Source organism: Falco cherrug, chromosome W (genome assembly GCF_023634085.1).
Source record: "Falco cherrug isolate bFalChe1 chromosome W, bFalChe1.pri, whole genome shotgun sequence".
Lineage (NCBI taxonomy): Eukaryota > Metazoa > Chordata > Aves > Falconiformes > Falconidae > Falco > Falco cherrug.
In genome coordinates, this window is record NC_073719.1 from 4,392,332 (window position 1) to 4,413,700 (window position 21,369).

General features: G+C 36.0%; 1 protein-coding gene across 9 annotated transcripts in view; it reads right to left on the reverse strand.

Moving 5' to 3' along the window:
- Positions 1–3,317: 3,317 nt before the first annotated feature.
- The window catches only part of LOC129734519 (nipped-B-like protein), a 167,636-nt gene continuing 149,584 nt past the window's right edge, over positions 3,318–21,369 (reverse strand). For 8 of the 9 annotated variants that reach the window (XM_055698079.1, XM_055698081.1, XM_055698077.1 and 5 more), the window contains 15 exons: positions 21,146–21,254; positions 20,440–20,576; positions 17,447–17,587; positions 17,030–17,123; positions 16,475–16,629; positions 16,170–16,260; positions 12,489–12,662; positions 11,766–11,956; positions 10,876–10,983; positions 8,740–8,940; positions 8,197–8,343; positions 6,485–6,780; positions 5,998–6,172; positions 5,181–5,366; positions 3,318–4,627 (listed from right to left, as the gene is read on the reverse strand). In XM_055698079.1, coding sequence (XP_055554054.1) covers positions 4,262–4,627; positions 5,181–5,366; positions 5,998–6,172; positions 6,485–6,780; positions 8,197–8,343; positions 8,740–8,940; positions 10,876–10,983; positions 11,766–11,956; positions 12,489–12,662; positions 16,170–16,260; positions 16,475–16,629; positions 17,030–17,123; positions 17,447–17,587; positions 20,440–20,576; positions 21,146–21,254 — 2,571 coding nt within the window. In that variant the 3' untranslated portion in view covers positions 3,318–4,261. Of the gene's footprint in view, positions 4,628–5,139; positions 5,367–5,997; positions 6,173–6,484; positions 6,781–8,196; positions 8,344–8,739; positions 8,941–10,875; positions 10,984–11,765; positions 11,957–12,488; positions 12,663–16,169; positions 16,261–16,474; positions 16,630–17,029; positions 17,124–17,446; positions 17,588–20,439; positions 20,577–21,145; positions 21,255–21,369 lie in introns of all 9 variants that reach the window. The other variant, XM_055698078.1, reaches the window with a different exon arrangement.

Consider the following 21,369-nt stretch of genomic DNA (forward strand, 5'->3'; position numbering starts at 1 on the left):
CCACATTGAAAGGCTCATTTTTATGTACAGAGATGGAGAAAAGCTCTTTTGAAGTCAAAACAAAAAATTTTTTAAAATAGTCATTGAAATACTTGCCACTCTGTGTCACAAACCATAACTGGGACAGTCAGTTATTTGGTAATGTACTTTCAAAAGGTGTGTTGTAGACTTCCTTGCCTGGACAGATGATGTCACACACTTCTTCAACCACTGCACTGGTATTTGGTTGCCCGAGCTATTGCTGTTCCTCGCAGGATAAACTCGTCCCTCCCACCAACCCTCATGTTAAGGATTTTTTTGAAGAGAATGTTTGGAAGAGACATTTAACATGGTAGCCGCAAGTAGCGCATACAGTTACATGTATACCAATAAAAAAACCCACAACCCTTTCTAATACAGAGAGCTCCAAAATTAGGTGGGAAACCACATTTGAACCATGTAGAAACTATGTAGTTTTCTGACATGTTGAACATAAACTGGCAAGAATTCTCTCAGAATAATTAAAAAAAGGGTTCCCTAGATGCCTTATAGGTGCCCAAGGCATAATTTGAGCATTGTGAGGATAATGAGAAAGTGAACAACAAAGTGCATGTACATTCTAGGACAAAAACTTGCAAGTTTCATTTTGGAATGGGCCAAACTAAATTCTTACAACATTTATTTTAAATACTTTCATGTTTATTTGTATATAACAATAACACCTTAATATTCTGTCAAAGAAGCATGAAATTTAAAACCTCACTACTTAATGTTAAGAACTCACCCTTTACAACTCAGTACTTTAATGATAAGATGTCTCTGAGGGATATGGAAATGCTTGTATGATTATGGTGTGTGTGCTGGTTTTGGGTGGGATAGAGTTCATTTTTTTCATAGTAGCTAGTATGGGGCTATGTTTTGGATTTGTGATGAAATACAGTGTTGATAATGCAGAGATGTTTTTGTTATTGTTGAGCAGTGCTTACACAGAGTCAAGGCCTTTTCTGCTCCTCACTCCACCCCACCAGCAAGTAGGCTGGAGGTGCACAAGAAGTTGGGAGGGGATGCAGTAGGGACAGCTGACCCCAACTGACCAAAGGGATATCACATACCATATGACATCATGCTCAGCAATATAAAGCTGGGGGAAGAAGAAGGGGGGATGTTCTGAGTCATGGCATTTGTCTTCCCGAGTAACCATTATGTGTGATGGAGCCCTGCTTTCCTGGGGATGGCCGAACACCTGGCTGCCCATGGGAGGTAGTGAATGAATTCCTTGTTTTGCTTGTGTGTGTGGCTTTTGCTGTACCTATTAGACTGTCTTTAGCTCAGTCCATGAATTTTCTCACTTCTACCCTTCTGATTCTATACCCCATCCCACTGTGAGGGGAGTGAGGAATCAGCTGCGTGGTGCTTAGTTGCCAGCTGGGGTTAAGCCATGACAGCATGGCTCTTTGGTGAGTGGAAGCAAACTTCTGCCTTGGGCTCTTGCTGTTTCTAGTGTATGAGACTTCTGAGTGTTGGCACATAACAAAAGCATTAGGTGTTTATTTGAGTCCAATTCCGTTAATATCTGTCTGGCGCTCAGAGTTAAAATGTGTTATCTTTACAGTAAGTATCAACTGAACTGATCCATTCATTATCCTGGATCATTATTAACACCTGCGTTTAGGCAGAACATCCTGCTGGTTAACTAGCACCCATGAGTCAGACTCAATTACAAATTTTTTTTTGTCATGAGCCACAAATACATTTAAGATCTACTTCAGTGCTACAAGGTATTTCATGTTAGAGCTAATATGTTGATCACAATCCAATTATTTCACAGTAACAGTATTTTCACTAGCGACACCACAACAGCAAAACAAAGGCTAAAGTTAGACTTAAATATTAAATAGCTTTTTAATGGCCACACCTTGTTAAAATACTTATGCTGAATATTGCCCATGACTACCTTTATAGATTTTAGAGTTGTTAATATAAGTAATAGAGAACTTAAAAAATATAAAAGGGCATTACTTAATAATTAAAAAAATACTTATTTGTAATTAAAGTTTTGACAAAAGTATTGTGACCTTTTATAGTGCATATAATGAAAATATTGAAGAATTAGTCTGTAATTTTACAGTACTGAAATGGAAGATTAAAAATAATTTATTTCTTTTATATTTAGATTGTGGAAGTGTCCATGTTTTCTTAAAGAGTACAATATGGTTAGTGTTAATTCTAAAAGCTTGACAACATCCCTTTGTTAGGTAAGCTACCGCGACAAGTTTCCATGTACAGAACTTGCAATCAAAGGGAGAGAGCAGTAAGAATAAAAAAATTCAGTAGTTATGTGTGGAAAAAAAAATACTACAAAGTTATGTCAATATAAAAAAATAAAATTCTGTTACTGTATCAATTACTGCACTGCAGCACTTATGTACACCCCCCCATTTTGGTTCCAGAGCTACAGGGGTGACTGCTTTTTCTACTTCTCCCTACTTTAAAAATACCTATCTTAGCACAAAATGTGGCTTTTTGTACAATGAAGAAAATACCATGAATGGTGAAAACAAAAAGGTGAGAAAATATTTGTCTTTATAAAAATTCCAGTGGTGAAACAGCAAAAAGGCATTTCCCATGGGAACAATTACTAACTAGATTCTGAGGAGTAGATTAATTAATTCATTCAGTTTAATGTTTTTTCTGTACATGAGTGTATTTTGGAATAATGTTACTATCCCTCACAAATCTAATAATGCATTAGAATTCTGCAAGCTAGTTTCATCAAAAGTCTCCTATCAATAAATTAAACTTGTAAAAGAAAATAAACATAAGAGAAAGTTTTACTTATTGAGGAACACCTGTTTTAGATAAACACATTTGAAAACATAGCAGGGTTTAATATTCCCCTAAAAAGTTTAGTAGTTTTAGATTTTCTGTTTGCAAATCTGCTGCTTTTGTTACTCTCTAGGAAGGCAGACTGCTTATGAAAGGCTTATGGTAAAGCAGTTGAAGCAAATGCTTCTGAAAGCTTTCAATAGCATTTTTTCAATTTACAAAATGTGAAATCATCTTTCAATTAGTAAAACAAAATAGGCTAATATACAAATGTTTTTTTAAAAAAATTCATTTGTGAAGGAATGTAACTTAATTACCCAGATTCATACCCATTCACTCTTCAGATAGTGGTAGCTATCTCCTTTTGACACAAGGCCTCTCTATATTAACCCAGAGAAATGCATGCATGGCCAGATAGCCCAGGCAGAATAGTCATTCAGTTTTCCCAAAATTTAAACTATCATAAATTACCATTTGGACAGCATTAGAAATAAATTGAAGCATACAAGGAATAAACTATAGTTTCTTTTTATATCAAAATGTACTCTTGAAAATGTGTTTGACACAGTGCTAAATCATATAGTTAATACTAAATATTGCAGGATACAATAAAACCCTGGAGTTAACTTGTGTTTACACCCTTTAAGGGATAAAAATAAAAAGATACCAATTATTCAGAAGTCAGCCTATACAAACTGTATAAACAATATTTTATGTCTTGTTTTGAAAACCACTAATATAGTAAATTTTACATAAAAGACTGAAGAATAATATAAATGGATTTAAACAGATCTTTACAATAAGAAATTCAAATGGAAACAGACAAGTAACAAAGTAGTAAAAAAATTTATTGCAGTATTCATTCCACCAGATTTGCTGGGGATCCCTTTTCTCATGTATTATTTTAGGGGTGACCCAATACATCAAAATCTACATTTACAAAAACTGCTCCTGCAAATAGGTCATAGATACTGCATGCTTTTTTCCTTCAACAGAATAAATTATATATCCAGGAGATTCTGCCATTTTACAGCCTGGAAAAACAATGCTTCCCTGGAAACTGGGCTAAGCTAAAGAAAGCCATCCGCTGCTAGGTTAAACTCCAAGAACACTTTATTAAGAACATTAACAGACTAATTTTCAACATTCACTTATTTTTTTAAACAGAAAGGTTTTTTTTTTTCCAAGATATAAACATTTTTTTGTTAAACTATAATACAGTGGGAGTAAAAATGAACTGAGAAGTTTCTGCTGCACAACAGCGAAGGAAGCTCCCACAGAAGTGTTTACCAAACATTTCCTTCTTTTTTCCTGCATCCCAGGTTCCATTCTTACTCTTCATTTAACTGATTTGTTTTTTGTGTGTGTGTGGTTTTTTTTTTTCCCCCATAAAGTTGATATTTCAAGTTTTCCTGTTATTTCAATTCCTGTAAATTTGGCTGCATGTACAAATTCATTAGCTGGAAGTTCCATCCTTGGCAGCATACAGCAATCGTAAAGTCTGTACAACTTTATTAGTCAGCTTATTAGCACTTGTTAGAGCAATTTTTTTGTATATTATGTCTGACTCTTTAATAGTGTCTACCCAAGGCACCAGTTTGCGGCCATCACGGCGCTTAGCCTCAGTCCAGGAGCCACTGTAGGAGCCTGCCATCCACTGAACACTGAAGCCATTGCTGGTTTTCTGTACTACTCTTGCAATTTGTGGTCGGTCTTTGTACTTTGGACAGCAAATAGCGATGACATCCATGACATCAACACTTTCATTCATCTGTGCTGCCAACTCCGTAGAGTCTGAATTTCGTTTTGACCTTCTCAATGACTAAAACATTGGGGGGGAAAAAAGACCAAGTGTTACACAAAAGAACTTTAGTGAAATTATTGCTTTTATTGCTTTTAATCCCTTGACGCCGGGAGTTGGGATTTCCCAGCACACATTCCATTGCCGGCAATGAGACGCACCGCCAGCGCCAAGGGGTTAACATATCCTTGTAAAACCACATACTCTTAATTTGTACCCGTGTCTTTATCTCTTATTGATATATAAAATTATATATACACATAAATCAAAGCTACATAAAAACTTGGCAACAATAAGAAGGATAACACATAGTACATTCCAAAGGAAAATTAATAAATTTTTATAGGGGATAAATCTCATTTTCTAGTTTGGTTGGTTTTTATTGTCTTTTCTGTTAAACTTTCTACAAAAGTTGTATAAATGGTTAAGTAGAGAATCTCTATCTACAAAATGCTTTCTTCCATGTAGATTACATTACTTGGTGTACATTTAATATAATAGACTGACATTTATAAGCACAAAAATAATTTTACGTAATACGCTGCGAAATACGTTGACTCCTCCTCCGCCTCACCCCTGAAGTGCCTCCTCCTCTATCCTCCCCATCACTTTCATCATCCTCTGTCTCAGCTGCATTGTTTTTAGGGCTGCCTCCTCCAAGCAGCGAGGTAATTGCTTTGTTCCGAGCATTTGTGCTAGCTGACACCTCTCCCTCTTCTTCCTCTTCATCAGGATCCAAATGTTCCATAAGGAGCTTGAACTATTAAAAAACCCAAAACACAGATCAGTCCACATTCTAAGTTTTAAAATAGGTATTCATATCACACTACATTAAATAACAAATGAAAAGATAAAGAAACAGAGTAAACCAAATGGCAGACAACTTACAAACTTCAACAGCTTGGGTTCTGTTCTACAAACTTTTTTAACTTTCATTTTCTAGTAGATATGCAAGAGGTTTCTTCCTGTGTTTCCAAAATTGCTCTAGTTAATATTTTAAAGAATTAGGGGGAGGAGAAATGTAAATACACTAGATCTGGTCTCTGTTCCTATGAGGGAAACAGGGATAAAGTGAACAAGTTACACAGTAGAGGTATACAAGATGGATACCAGAAATTAGAAGATACTCTGTAAAAAGCCAAAACCAGGACAAAGATTAATATCCTTTAGTTGAAATTCATTTTTATTGTATTTAAATTTATTAGAAGTCTTTGAAAGATAATCCTGCTAAACATCCTGAAAGGAAACTGAGTTTTCAGTATACCACATAAGATTACCAGGAACTTAACATTTTTAAATGTTCATCCAATACATCAGCATCTACTTTCAGTTTATAGTGTGTTACCTAGTTTGAAAGGATTTCAGATTTTCTGCAGCGCAACTTTACTCACATCTAAGTACTGTTTTACTATACTCCTCTTTACTTCTTCAGTGATCTTGGAATTAGCCATATCGCTCTGCAGAAAATCCAGAGTTTGTTTTGGATGGAAATGAACTCCTGTCTTCCTGTTTATCGCTTTATCATAAACTTTTGCAGATTCAGATGGAGAATATTTCTGAATTTTACTGTTTAAAAAAAACAGAAGAGAAGAGCTTTTAAGGAAAGTCCAAAGCAATTTCAAGGAAAAACTTTTAAAATCTTCAGTCTAAGTAGTTATATTTTAAGCATTCTGTATACAATGGACATCCTGGTAAGAAATAAAATCATTGCTTTTTCTAAGCCAAAGTTTCATTACATTCAACCTATTACATGTTTTTTCTCTTATACAATTCTATTGCTTAAACAACTATTAACAATCAACTTTAAAAAAACCCCACACAACAACTTCCAAACAACTGTCTAGATAACATGATGGCCTATTATCTAAATATCCTTACCTATCAGAGAATCCACAGAGGTTCTTTAAATGCTGTTTCAGCATCAAAAGTAATAATATGCCTTGGGAGACATTTGCAAATTCAATTAAAGGAGCTGAATTTTCTGGTAAACATTTCATCACAGAATTTATATCATTTTCTTCATCAGAATCTGAATCAGAGTCTACTCGTTTCCGTAACCTCCGAGGCTTAGAAGCTTCCTCCTCAATTTCGCTCTCGCTACCACTGTTACTGTCACTCTCGGTCTCCTCATCTGATGAAGGCTTTCTTTCCTTTTTTTTGTTTTTCACCATAGACTGTGAGACAGAGAAGTTAACACATATTCCAAAATTATGGTAAGTACCATCATGTACATTTCTAAAAAAAATCTTTCCAAAAATCATTATTGGCTTAAATTCAGTAGAATTTCCTGATCAATGTTATTAATTTGTAACTTGATATTGAAAGATTAAAATTATTTATGGCAAAAAGATGCTGAATTATAATCCAAGGCCCCCGAAAAAGTGATCCAAAGTCCACATTTTTTTGCAAGGTGGTTAAAGAAGGAACTGAAGCAGTAAGTACTCCACTGGCATGTTATTCTTAAAAGCACTGCTCAAGTTTGTTAGCAGAGACAGTAAAATGCAGTAGAAGGCCAAATACAATGAAACAGGAAGACAATTCCATTTTTGTTTCACCTGAATATAATTTTTTCATGTTACATATATTTCCATAAATACTTTGGTACAGACTAGTCCAAGCTGGTTTTAATCCTTGTCTCTGTTAAAATTCTATGACACTAATTGCACTGCTGACCAGAGAAACCCCCAAGTCATTATATACAGTATTACTAATAATCAGTTCTACTACTTATAAAGCTACAGAATTTCACACTTGTGTTATTACTGCACATAGTATGATTCCTCATAACACAGAACTTAAGATGTCCCAAATAGGATCTCATCCTCTATGTGCTGATGCTACACACTAGTCCCCCATCTGAATAACATGCTGTTTCTTTCTAGCAGATTAAAAACCTACTTTAGTAGGATGAGAATTCAAAGCAGTGTACTTTTCAGGTATCAACTCTGACTTGTACTTACTAGTCAGTCAGATTGGAAATTCTAGAAATGGATTTGTTTCCCAACAGTTTAGACCTTCTACTGTTAAAGTTGTCCAGGAAACAAAGACATTGAAGTCTTTAAGAAACAGAGGCCTTTTTCTTACAGGGTTGTGTACTGCCATAACAACAGATACTATACTGTTATTTGGGTTCTTATATGCTACATTAAGACATATTGCACACTTTTCTTGCAATAAACAACGCATATAAAATCTCCCAGATGACACATGTGCAACTGTCATCAGCTATTTGACAACAAAAGAAACAGCAAACTAGATTATTAAAATTAAACAATCAAACACAATAAACCAATATTTCACTATAATTCTGGGTTCATGTACTTCCCAGATGCATGCAATTAATATTAATTCCAATTAATTTGTCATTCTTTTTTAATAACATAAGCAGCAATGTAAGAAAAGTTTTTAATTAGTGTCTACCAGGTGCAGGCCAGAACAGAAAAGGTTGCTTGTTTTTTAACTACTGGTTACAAAGTAACACTACTGGTCCATATCATAATAATGGTACTGTATTAACTGAAAAATTGACCAAATTATAGAGAAGATATGTTGCTGCCATAATAAATATACTAAAATATAAATATACATACCTCTTTAAATGACTGTAGTAGGTTGCTACCAGAAACTGATAGTGTGATGTCTATATGATGCATTATAAACAGCGGCTCTTCCTGCGTTTGATAAGGAAAACAGGCTAGATTGTCTGCTATGTACAAGAGCATATTCACCTCTGTTTTCTGGAAGTTAAAAAAAAACCCAAAACTACATGTAAATATACATACAAATATCTTAGATTTATACACTTATCCCGTGTTCCTAACAGTCTAGAGCAAAAACATGATCACAAATTTTATTCTACATACCTCCCCAAACCTGCTCTAAACAACATGTATATATGCAAAATTTAGTCATACCTGAAGATACTTTTGCATTATTCTGTACCTTTCTGTACTCAGTTTGGATTGATTGGAAATAATGTAACAAATGCATTCTATTATATAGGTACAAAGCAAACCAAAGTACCTTAAGGAAATAAAGCTTTCAATAATTATGTCATAAAAATACACCGTAAAAGGAGAATTTAAACTTGTAATGCTGTATTTTATTTTTAAGTGAAGGAAAGTGATGCTTACTGCAGTATCATCAAAGAGGTTGAGTAAAGAAATTAGAAACGCTCGTCTGTGTTGACGGTTCCCTCGGATCATGGAGTATAGGTGTGAACACAATGCATTGGATGATTCATCATGTCTAAAACCTCTTACAGGATCCTTTGGGCAAGTATTGATTGCCTGTTGTACCTGATAAGACATCTTCATACCAGCCACTGCTTTCATCTGAAATAGAAAAGTATTTATTTAAACCATTGCTTTTAAACAGTAAAGCTGAAAGTGGAAAATTAAACAAATGCCTGTCAAAAGAAACTGTCAGCTCATGTTTTAGCTTACTTCCTTTTAAGTGGATGCTCATCTGAGGTTTAACTTTCAAACATGCACTGAGGTGGCACTACTACCTTTTGAGTTGGCAAACAAAGACAGAATTTGTGGCAAAGAGCAAAATGTCTTTCACCATAAATTCTGTTAGAACATATAGCTAATCTGTTTACCCACTGCAGCCAGGTATTCCAATTTAAACGATTTTCAAGAATACTGAAATGTTTTCATACACGAACAAAATATTTTACCAAATGTGTATGCTTGATGTCACTTGTGAAACCAACAACTGAGTCCATTAGTACAATAGGACTAAAAAACAGAAAGTGAGGGGTTTTTGCATATATTCTGTAATTTCCAGCTGATTTTACTTACGTCAAGGCTTCTGCTCTAGTTTCAGAACAAACAATCTCTAGCTAGGCTGCATATCCAACTCTCCTCATACCACCTCTGCTTCTGTTCAGTGTAGTTGTCTATTCATCTATACATTGTCCTAAATCCCATCTGCCTACCATAGCAAATTTCATATGCTAGCCTTCACCTACTGGATTAGGTATCTGTTTGGGTTCCACGAACAGTGCAGTGCTCCAATTTCAGTTGAATACAATCAGATTTAGGAAGTCCCACAATGTAGTACACATACTCAACCAAGACTGGGACCTGAAATAAGGAGAGGGTGCTGTAGCTCAATTTCAGATCTTAAGCAGAACTAATGGCACTGTGCCACAAACTCTACAAGTCTTCACTGTGCCCTCAGATTTTTCCTTTCAGCAAGATCCCTCAGTTCTTAACACCTTTCTATGCTTCTGCTTAGATTACAATTTATAAAACCTTGATGCCTTAATATTCTAATACATATACACCAAGGACCTCTACTTTTACAAGCTGTTCTTCTTCCCTAGTCTACTGACACAGGAAAATCATTGCTAAACATTATGAAACAGCTGTCCTTACCTCTTACCAAATAAATGCTCTTGTATACTATTCAGTGAACACAACACTACTGTGAATTAAAAATTAAAGGAATTTTTAGACTGGAAGAGATGCTTCAAATTATTATATACTTTCTATTTCTAAGAAGCAAAATCTCCAAACAGGGGAAAGAGTTGGGATCTTCATTACAGCTACTTATTGTTTATTTGTGTGCTGTTTTTTGGCTGGGATAGAGTTAGTTTTCTTCACAGTAGCTAGTATGGGGCTATGTTTTGGATTTGTGCTGAAAACAGTGTTGATAATGCAGAGATGTTTTAGTTATTGCTGAGCAGTGCTTACACAGAGTCAAGGCCTTTTCTGCTCCTCACCCCACTCCACCAGCAAGTAGGCTGGGGGTGCACAAGAAGTTGGGAGGGGGCACAGCTGGGAGAGCTGACCCCAGCTGACCAAAGGGATCACATACCATATGACATCATGCTCTGCAATATAAAACTGGGGGAAGAAGGAAGGCATGTTCAGAGTGATGGCGTTTGTCTTCCCGAGTAACCGTTATGCATGATGGAGCCCTGCTTTCCTGGAGATGGCTGAACACCTGCCTGCCCATGGGAAGTGGTGAATGAATCCCTTGTTTTGCTTTGCTTGCGTGCACAGCTCTTCTTGTTGTACCTATTAAACTGTCTTTCTCTCAACCCATGAGTTTTCTCACTTTTACCCTTCTGATTCTCTCCCTCATCACACCAGGGCAGGGAGTGAACAAGTGGCTGTGTGGTGCTTAGTTGCTGACTGGGGTTAAACCATGAGAATTTGTTACTTTACATTCCTTTTCTGCAGCTGAGGTCTATTGAAGCGTTAAGTCACCCAAGAACATAACAGTATTTTGTAAAAGCATAAATTAGAATTACTTACGTGAATGAACCCAGCATATTTTTTGTCTATTTCCACCAACTGCTGGTCAGCTTTGTTTCGCATAGAGGGTTCTGGATCTGTGCCCATAGCAATTAAGTATGGCACACACTTGAAAAACAAATGAAATGATTATTCATTGTACTTCCTCTTTCTCACTCTTTGTTCTTCTATTACACTGTTCTTGTTATGTTCTGACTACTGCAGAAACTAGAATAGGAAGCTATATGCAACTTACTACCTGACTACTTTTTTGCAAGCAAACAGTACAAAAATACACAACAGACCAGCACTACAAACGATAGAAGTTGTATGAGGTTTCAGGTAGTATTTCCATTTCTCTAAAACTGTAAAATCAATTCACACTACAATGAAATACCATTAAAAAAAGAAAACACCACTTATGACTGAACATGCACAATGGCTGTGGTATAAACAAATAATTACAAAACTATTATGCAAGCAAAGAATAATGGAGATAACTGAAGTTCTGACATTGACTCTGAATTCCATAGTGTTTGGAGGACATGGGGATTGAGGCGGAGGCAGGCTGACACAGTTTTCAGGATGAAGAATCAAAGAAAATAGCTTGCCATACACCTGAAATTTATAAGTATAACAGAAATATGCTCCAATGTACATTTTTAAGTGCTCTTTAGGCACTGGCTGGGCTTTTACATCTTGATCTAAAGACAAGAAAATACAGCATTTGGAATCTCACTGGGTAAACAACATAAAATAGATTTCAAAATATGCTTTCTGTAAAGGCCCCTTGCTACAATATGAAATTACTATAACACAGCTGAAAGATAAAACTAGAAATGTATCTAGCAAGCATAAAAACCTCCGAAAACCTGAATAACAAAACCTTCCATCATAAAAGCCCACCATACCTGAACAGGATGGATGAGACCTTGGTTTAACGTCAGTGCAATGACATTTAGAGCAAAGTGGCGTACACTGGACTGAGTATGAAAGAAAGCCTCAAGGACCTGTTTGAGATATAGCTGCATGATGGAACTACTCATCCCTGAGGAAATATCACCCATTTCTTTTAGGTCTTCCTGCTTTGCTACTTTTTTCCCTGTAAAAAGGACAACAGCAATAGCACACTCAGCACAGTATAATCATTTACTTTGCCATTACTTGATGTGCACTCATCTTTAAGCTTATACAATACATACACATTCCAGTTGTCTTTAGAATGGGTTTATGATCTCATGAAACAGAGCAGTGATAGCAAATAGACTTCAAAAAACTAGAGACACTACTTTAAAGTCCTGTTCCTCAATAAAGATTTTAATTTTTAAAATATTTCTTATTTTGTATCTGCAAATTAACCTTACAGAAAATTTTGATAAAAACTATTACTACCATCATTACAGCAATTAGGCATTCTGGATTGCTTTCAGGATTTATACACCTTGAAAGTAAATAATAAGCTAATTTCTCAATATACGTATGTACATAATGAATTTTTGAAAATTATTCTAGAGATACTTTGTGTACAATATTATTGATAACAATCTTATAGTGACTCAGTTCATGTATATAGTAACCGTATGCAAGAAAGTTAGGTTTTGCATGCCTCTAGCACAGAAGAACTCAACACTTACAGTCTCTGTCTGCCTGCTGCATACGTGTATCCTCCTCCTGCAAGTAGGTCTGGAGGTTTTTTAACACCTGGATTTTTAAGTTTACTGAACAGTTCTTATCTGAAAGAATGCTGTTGTACAGAGTCTTCACTTCCTGTTCAAACATTAAACTTGGGTGTTGTATAAATGCAAATCCTAAGGATGAAAAAATAGGAAGCATTCCACATTATTATCTAGAAATTGTATTTCTGCTTTTTAAGTCTTTCTTCAAAATAGAGGTATGAAGTTTATCTCCTCCCAACAGCATAGCTTTTCCTACTACAAGCAGTATTGCTTTTTCGTATGGACATTCTAAGCTTGTAAGGAGGGCTTATATAGCCACAACAGTTTTATTAGCTACGACAGTTCTATTAGCTATGACTCTGATAAAGATGGGGTGCCGACCCAGGGCAGTTGCACTAAGAAGAATTACACAGGTCTGGAGTTATGTCCAGTGTAATGGTCTGCATCTGAATGACTAGGAGATCTCCCAAAAGCAAGGGAGGAACATTGCTAAAAATTACCTATTGCTTTTCTAATACATTTTGAGAAAAACATTCTGTTCAAACTGTGAAGAGTTATTCATATGGAGGCAGAGCAAATGAGGAAAAATTGATAAATACCATGAGTATTAAAAAAATAAAATCTTAAAAGAAAAAAACACATAGTGAACACAGTAAAACAAAATTTATACCTCTTGCTGTCATTATTTATATACCTATTAAGATCTTCTCTTGAAAACTATCTGAAGCATTCCCAAGACTACATCTGTTGGAAGATACACACTATAGAACTGCTTTTAGCTGCATCCCTACCCTTGACAAAGAACTGGTTATTCTTAATCAGGGAAGTCTTTGCTTCATAAAAACTTTGATCTAAATTAGTGACAGTATATATAATTTTAGATCACATATGTAGATTTAGAAGCACTGCTGACATTCTTACAGTGTATCATAAAATAAACAGCAATGGGAACACAACTTCCCAATTTAAACTGTGTTTAACTACTTGATTCATTTTTTATTAAGACTGCGAGAAAAGCAGACACTAAGTATTTTTCACAGCCACAGAAAACTAAGATTCTGAATGAACACAGAAAACATAAACATAATAGAAGAATGGGGGAAAACAAAATAAAAGTATGCAAAAGCAATGTATAAAAGTGGCTGAACAAAAGGAAGACTGAATCAGGTTTTTAAAACTGGCTCTGTGCACACAGAAAAGACAACGTAGGTAAAGGCTAAGTCTAGGGCAAGACCTCAGTGTGTTTAAGATCTCATTTCAGTCTCAAAACAGGAATAGGAGAGAAGACAGGGGAGACTGAGGGGAGAGGTGAAAAAAATTAGTGATGCTCCTCTGAAGTATGTATAATTGTACACTCTATACAGGTGTATATTGATGTTTATAACTTGAACACCTCTAAGAAAATCCAACCCATTTCTTAAGGTTAATTTTAAAAATTAAAAGCATTTGCATGTATGTTTAACAATCCATAACTCTTCCCTTCTTTCATTCACTTAAGAGAGTCTAAAGCAGGAGTCCTCAAACTACGGCCCCCCAGGGTCCTCAATCCGGCCCCCGGTATTTACAGAACCCCCCCGCCAGGGGTTGGGGGGGGGGGGAACCAAGCAGCCGTAGATGACTGCCTGCCCCTTCATCCGCGCCGGCCCCCTGGTTAAAAAGTTTGAGGACCCCTGGTCTAAACCCACCAGTATTCTCAAGGAAATTCTTATTTTTTCCATCTCCTGTAAGCAGGGAAGAAATCTTACTTGGCATAAGAATTTGTCATAGGAGATGAAAAAAGGCATCTGCTGTGTTCTTTTAAGGACTGACTTCACATCTTGGGGCTGCCCTCACACCACTTCTCTTCATACCTTTGTTTTCACTCTCTTAAGAGTAAGCACTGAACTTGGGCGAGTAAGTCATTACCTATTAGATACTTATAGGTTTAGCTAAATTTACTAACAAAATTTTGTATCCTCAATCTGCCTTGCAAGTACACATCTAGAAGAGAAGCATAACCATAATTATTAAAGCTTATGGTTAAGCTTAATCCCTCAAGAGCAGTGACACATCCCAAAACAAAGGCTAAAACTGTTGAGTGTCCTTACTGAAAGGACACACTAATAATTACTGATAGGAAAGCACATGCTCTTCACATGATACCTTCACTGTATATACATGTTGAATTACCTTGTTAGTAATTTTCACCTTATTGCTGCACACAAATGTTGTATGTATTTGAAAACTTGGCTCAATTACCAGCCTGTAAGTTAGAACTTTGCACTGCCTACCACATCTCTGTACATCCAGCAGCAACCCTCAAAGTGCAACCACTACTTAGATGAGATTAATATATAACTGAAAATAGTTGTCTGAGGTTTCATTAAAATACAGACATGCTTATGGGCAGAGGAAAAAAAAAATATATATGAAGAATGCCTACTGATAGCCAGCCCTGTTTTCTCCTCTTCCCCCAAACTGATCACAGTTCAGTCTACAATTTAGAAACATTTTTGATAAATGCAACATTCTCAGCATCCATGAGTAAAGTAATTACGCCTATGGTTAGGAAGACAGTCCCTAACCAATGGGCAATATTCTGTAGAGGACAATTAAATTAGAATGGACTACAGTAAGCATTGTGCATCTTGATACAATGCCTAGAAAAACTTCCAGCTAGTCCAGAACACTGTAGCATTGCTCCTGCAACAGAGGCAACTCTAAAGCCATTAATCCCACTCAGCTGTCTGAAATTGTTTCCTCACAGAATATTAAACCAAGATTCAGTCTCTGTCCTTATCATTGGAGTCCTCCCTAGCTTGAGCTGAAGTAGGATATCTAAAAAACCATCTAAACAGCAATGTAAGGAGACAAATTCTTGTCCATAATTAATCCATACAACGCAACTCACATGTATGCGAGACAGCTTTTGACTAAGCCATAACCATGAACTGAACTCTTCCAGAAACCAAGGCCTATCTGCCCAAACAAGAGTCTCTCACATATACAGTTTTGGTCCTTGAGCAGAAGATGAATGTAATACAAACCACTCAATGGTATTTTATGCACTACTGCAAGTCACTGAGATACCACACTAATGCCTTCAGATAAAGAATCTATTTAAAACTGAAATACTACCAAATTCTCAAGCCAAACTGTAATATTTAGACTATGACATCATCTCAGTGCCTCCTGAAATTTCAGAGTATCCTCCAGTTGGTATAAACTGCCAGAATTCCCTTGACTCCTGTAGAATATCTGCCCCTACACTTAAAATTCTCAAAGTTTTTCCAGCATTTTTTCTAGTTATTCTTTAACCATACCCTGTGGACTGAAAAATGAGATTGAGTTACAACATACTTGCATGTGGGAAAAAAAATAACATCTCCATTACTTCGGAAATCTGATGCTTTTTAAGACTTGGTCACACATCAAAAAAGCATTAGCTGTCAAGAGCATCCAATCTGCTGCAGAATTATGCAACTTCAAAGTATCCCTCTGACTACATTTCTATAGCCAGTTCTCAAATAAGACATGCGGTGAACTTTGATTTAAAATCAAACAAACTCCCCTGCCACTACACAAATAAATGAATTCTTGCTGAAATGCATGGATTTTTACTATAGCAGAATAATAATAAAAACTATCAATATTTCTTACCAAGGCCAATAATGGCTTTTGTCTGTACTTCTTCATCTGAATGCTTTGTAAAATACATCAGCAGTTCAAGTACTTTATCCTTAATGTTAACCTGAGGAAATTAAAATTAAAATAACTATTTGAAGATGAAACAGATGTTTTTAATCTCTTATAAAAAGGAGAAAAACCATGTATTTACAAAAAGCTATATTGTACACATTATGAAAAAATACATAGCTTTGAGGGACTAGAAACAGTGTGCTTGCAAATCAAAGTGGATCATTTAATATACATAAGACACGGAGAGTAAATACAAGTTATTTTACCTTACTGTTGCCCTTAAAATCTTCCTGATCAAAATCAAAATGCCGACACAATGCTCCAACAGTGAAAAGTGATCTAAGGAGTGCTGGTTTATTGGCAGTAAGTACTGTACTGTTGGGGTCTTCTTGGTATTGACTTTTTAATTTCAAAAGTGCACCTACAATAAGATAAAAGTTTTGATCACAGTATTTAATCATGGCGCATCCCCAAGACAAGACTCACAACCAAAACTGAAGTGACAATTATTGTCACAGCGCTCTCCAAACTATCAAGCTGCAACAAGGTCTTTTACCATCTCATACCAACACACTCTTCATGCCAGTCCCTCTGCTGTTTTCTCCTCACCTCCTCCAAAGCACATGCCCTCTCTCCTCTTGCCTCTTCTTCAGCTGCTCTCTCTTCATTGGCTCTCAACCACTTAACAGAACCAGCCACAGCTGCACCTTATCTACATCGGCCAACCCACCGCCCCTGAAGCCAGCCCACAGTTGTATATTATCAATGCTAATTAACCCAGCTTCATTCCTCTACAAATTATATGTTGTGATTTTACTTACCATAGTATCTATTAAAACAGGCCCACACAAATTTATAGTTCTGGGTGACCTTGTTCACAACAGCCCCAAGACAGCTCACACAATGCTGAACAACCTAGGATCAAGAAAGAACAAATGAGTTCTATATTTAGAAGCTAAACCAGATTTTTGTTAAGTTATGTAGGAAAAAGCTATGTAGAACCAAAACTAAAGACCTAAAAGATGTAATGTCCATCTCCTAGACTGCTCTGAAAACCTGCCCAAACTTATACTTGTTAAAATATAACACCACATACAAACACCAGTAAACCAAAAGAACATTGATTTTTCATGGCTCAAAAGTTATTTTCATAATGAAGACAGACTTTCTTTAAGTCTAAACCGTGTATTTCATAATGTGAAATGGAATCAACTGAATAGCAGCAATTAAAAGCTTACCGTCATGCCATATTTGATGATAAGTTTCATGAGGTCTTCCTCAATAGTAGCAAGAAAGGTCTCACTTGGGTGCTCCATTAATGGAACTACAAGTTCTAATATTTTTGCAACATTGCAGATTACCATGAAATCATTCTGGGTCTGAAACAACAGTATTTATAGCACTTAACATTCCTGTCTGTGTTACCTATAAGCCAAGTATTATTATTATTATTCTTATGTAATTATATGTATTAACATTACATAATTAATATTAATACAATACAATTACATAATATTATACAATTATGTATGTTATGTAAGATATTTGGCAAAGATTTAAAAGAATATTTATGTAGTTTACATCTGCTTTTAAATTACATATTATTTTGAAAGCAAGTTCTTGTTCTCTACAGAACTTATAGAAAAAAAATAATCGGTAGAAGCAGAACTTCACCTCCCATCAAGGCTATTGCAGACCTGAAAACTTTTGGTCCTTATAATTTTTTTGAGTCCTACAACAATTCAAAAGGAACTCTTCCTGACACAAGGTGGTGCATCTCACCCCCTCCCCTGGGCCGCTATAGGATCTCAGGAATCCCCAATAGGCCTTAGCCTCTGCATAATGAGTTGGATGGATAAGCATCCCTTGATCATACTAGCAACTTTTTGCCTGGCTGAGGTGGAAAATGGCACTGACTGTATCAGAAACAATTCCTATCTGAATCATAACATCCCCTAACAAGTCTGGGAACATTCCTTATCTGAATCCAAGTGGTATGGTACCACTGTCACTGGAATTTTGAAAAATCCCAGGAATTACTGACTTGGATTGTGGCCAGGACAGAAAATTACTGTTGACTAAAGCCAATCATCTCTGAACCTATAAACAGTGGTCTTAGCGAGGCCCTTCTGAGCTCTCCTGGACCACAGTGGGCTGCAAACAGCATCTCCCTCTGAGTGGGACACCTCTCAGAGTTTGTAAACTCCAAGTTTGCAAAGTTAGGAGGACCACTGCCGAAAACTAACAACAGAGCCTGGGCTGATACCCCCACTCCTCGAGGCTCAACCCTTCACCCGCTGAGAAATGCAAAGGCATTCAATGTGAATATTTCACTGAACTCAAGGGGAACTTTTAATGGGTATACCTTTGTACATTTTTTTATATATATGTGTATATATATACACACACACATCTATTCCTTTGTGCATGTGTGTGTGAATTGATTTAGGTACCTCATAACAAGTATTGCCATTACAAATCCATAGTTAAAGCCACTTTTGTAATTTAAGCAAATCCTATTGATTCACTTTGTAAATGTTAAAAATAGTCAAAGGTTAAGTGCTGCTAGAATCTTATGATTGAACTTAAATTGTGAATAAACCTTAGACATCCTTTAGATATAAACCGTTGTCCAAGTCTGAGACTAGGACTGGATCTAGCCAAACCTAAGCTCTATCAAGGGTACACTTTGAATCTCGTGACTCAACAGGAGGGTCTCTCCTACCCTTTTACATCTTTAGTCTCCATGTAAAGCATTCCAGCTTAATTTTAATTTGATTCTTCTTTGTGTGATTTATCTCTGTAGTAAGTAGTAGAGTGAACCTTGTCACTGAACTTTGTGAAGTCTCACTCCCACAAATTCCTATTAAAACTATTTCACTAATAACTTTGATAATGATTCTTTAAGTGACCTAAACCATTCATAACACGTGCATGCTAGAGAACACACAACACCTGGCAACATGTATTGGCAACAAATGAAGTTGTGCTATGGCTGAATGTGGCTTAAACAAAATAAATAGTAATGTGGATGAATACAGAATTTACAATTAAAATGATTACTGATTTGCATTATCATGACTGTATATGTATTGTAAATGAAGAAGCTATGGAAAACATTTATATATTAAATATACATCTTGCTAGAAATTGACTTTTTTGACAAATCAAGCTCACTAATCACAATAGGATAATTCCCAAATGTTACTATCAAGCTATTTAACATATTTGAGCTGACAGTGGTAATTGTACAATTCATCTCTTAACTGTATAAGTACAAAACTTACGTAATGCACTAAAGAGATGTTGCAGCAAGTAAATAATTAGATAACCCTTTCCTATACTGTTTGATCAGAAGCAGCTCTAAAAGTCTGTTCTAGACGTGCCTAGAGAATGCTCCAGGGCTGAACCTGTAAAGTGCTAGGCTATACCTACAAGCTAAACCAATAACAAGTATTCTCAAGCCTGCCTTTCCCTGAGCATCTGACCTGATGTAACGGATTGCTGCCACCCACACAGCCAAGCTCTTCCTTGAGCCATGGCTGCATGATCCTGCCCTGCTCCTTCTGCTAGATCAGGGGTTCATCACAACCTTCACTGAGCCAACTGTGTTAATAGAAATGGCAGAAAGTGATGCAATATTTCAGAGGAGGGGGGGCGTTTTATCAGAGCAGGGGGTTAAGCATTATAGCTCTCTACCATTTTTGTGAGCTAAACTGTCTTACAGGGGAATACAAAAACACCAAAGCTAGGGAAGGGAGAGGTGAAATGCTGGAGAAGATAGAGCAGGATATTTTCCTTCTGATATATTTGCTATATGTTAGATCACTCTATCTTATGGAACCATACATTTAGTCTTAAGATTCATGTTAAATCTTAACTACTTTTAAGACTGTGACTATAAACCAAAACAATTTTAAGAAATTCTTTCATAACAGGTGAAAAACTAGGCTTTAGTCCTCAAGGGAAAGAGGCAGAACAGGTTTCAGTTTCATTTGACTGTAAAATGTGGAGGTAGAGGGTGAGGAACAGCATCTTAGAAGCTACAGAGCTCATCAAAAGAACCTAATATCTTCAGAAGATATGATGCTCAGGAAATAGAAACACAATTTTTATTTCTCTTTTCCTACCTTCATTTTCATCAAGCATATAAGAGAGCCAATTATTTCCTATCTTAATTATCGGGGGGGAGGGGAGGGGGAAGACTGATTTTCTAATTTTCTCTACTTACACTACATTTAGTAGTCAGGTATGGCTGCATGGTCATGGCATGTTTGACCATTAGCTGGGGCCTGATTTTGCTGAATAAGAACAAAGTGGTTATGCAAGCAACCAATCGACCAGAATTCACACCTTTGTTGTCAGAATCTGCAAAAAAATTAGAAAATACACAAAGTAATGTTTGAGCAATGAAAACATATGACCAAAACATCACATGAATATATCTTTCATAACTTATATTTCAAGACCAATACAGAATATTCTTATTAGATTAGATGCGATCACATACAAATGTTAACACATTACGTTCTCAAAATATGTGATATAAGAAGCATAGATGCTTCAAAGACATCACTAGTTTTTAAGCTACTTACTGTACACAGAAGAGTGGCCCAGCTAATGATTCTTATTACAACTGTAGAACGTATTAATGCAAATAAAGCTTGCCATGTTTGTTTTGGTTTTAGTGATCTAAAAGTTTGAACAATTTATTTTAAAAGTAGTTCTGTTATTGTGGTTAGCTAGGGAAAATTAGGGAAGCTTTATTATTGTACAGTGCTTAAAAGTTCACAATGAACTTAAATGCAAAAATTCATTACCATCAATTTCATAATAGGAATTCTGTAACAGTCACTTTTCACAATAGTAATTTGAACCACAACTGTTACAGTATCACATAAAATTCAAAGGAGCTACTGGGTTGTAAACAATATTACCTGATAAAGATTCCTCATATTTAAGAATGTGCTCAACTAAATTATCAACAAGTTGGGTACAGGCTTTCTTCACAGGTTTATATGAGGCATCCTCTTCTGACTTCAACAGCTATAGCAGATGAAACAGAAAATGATTTAGTATTAAGAGTGCATTCATTTATATTGGATACATGCTGGTTTTATAACAATTACTACAGATACACAAGGAATTTGCACTACAAAAG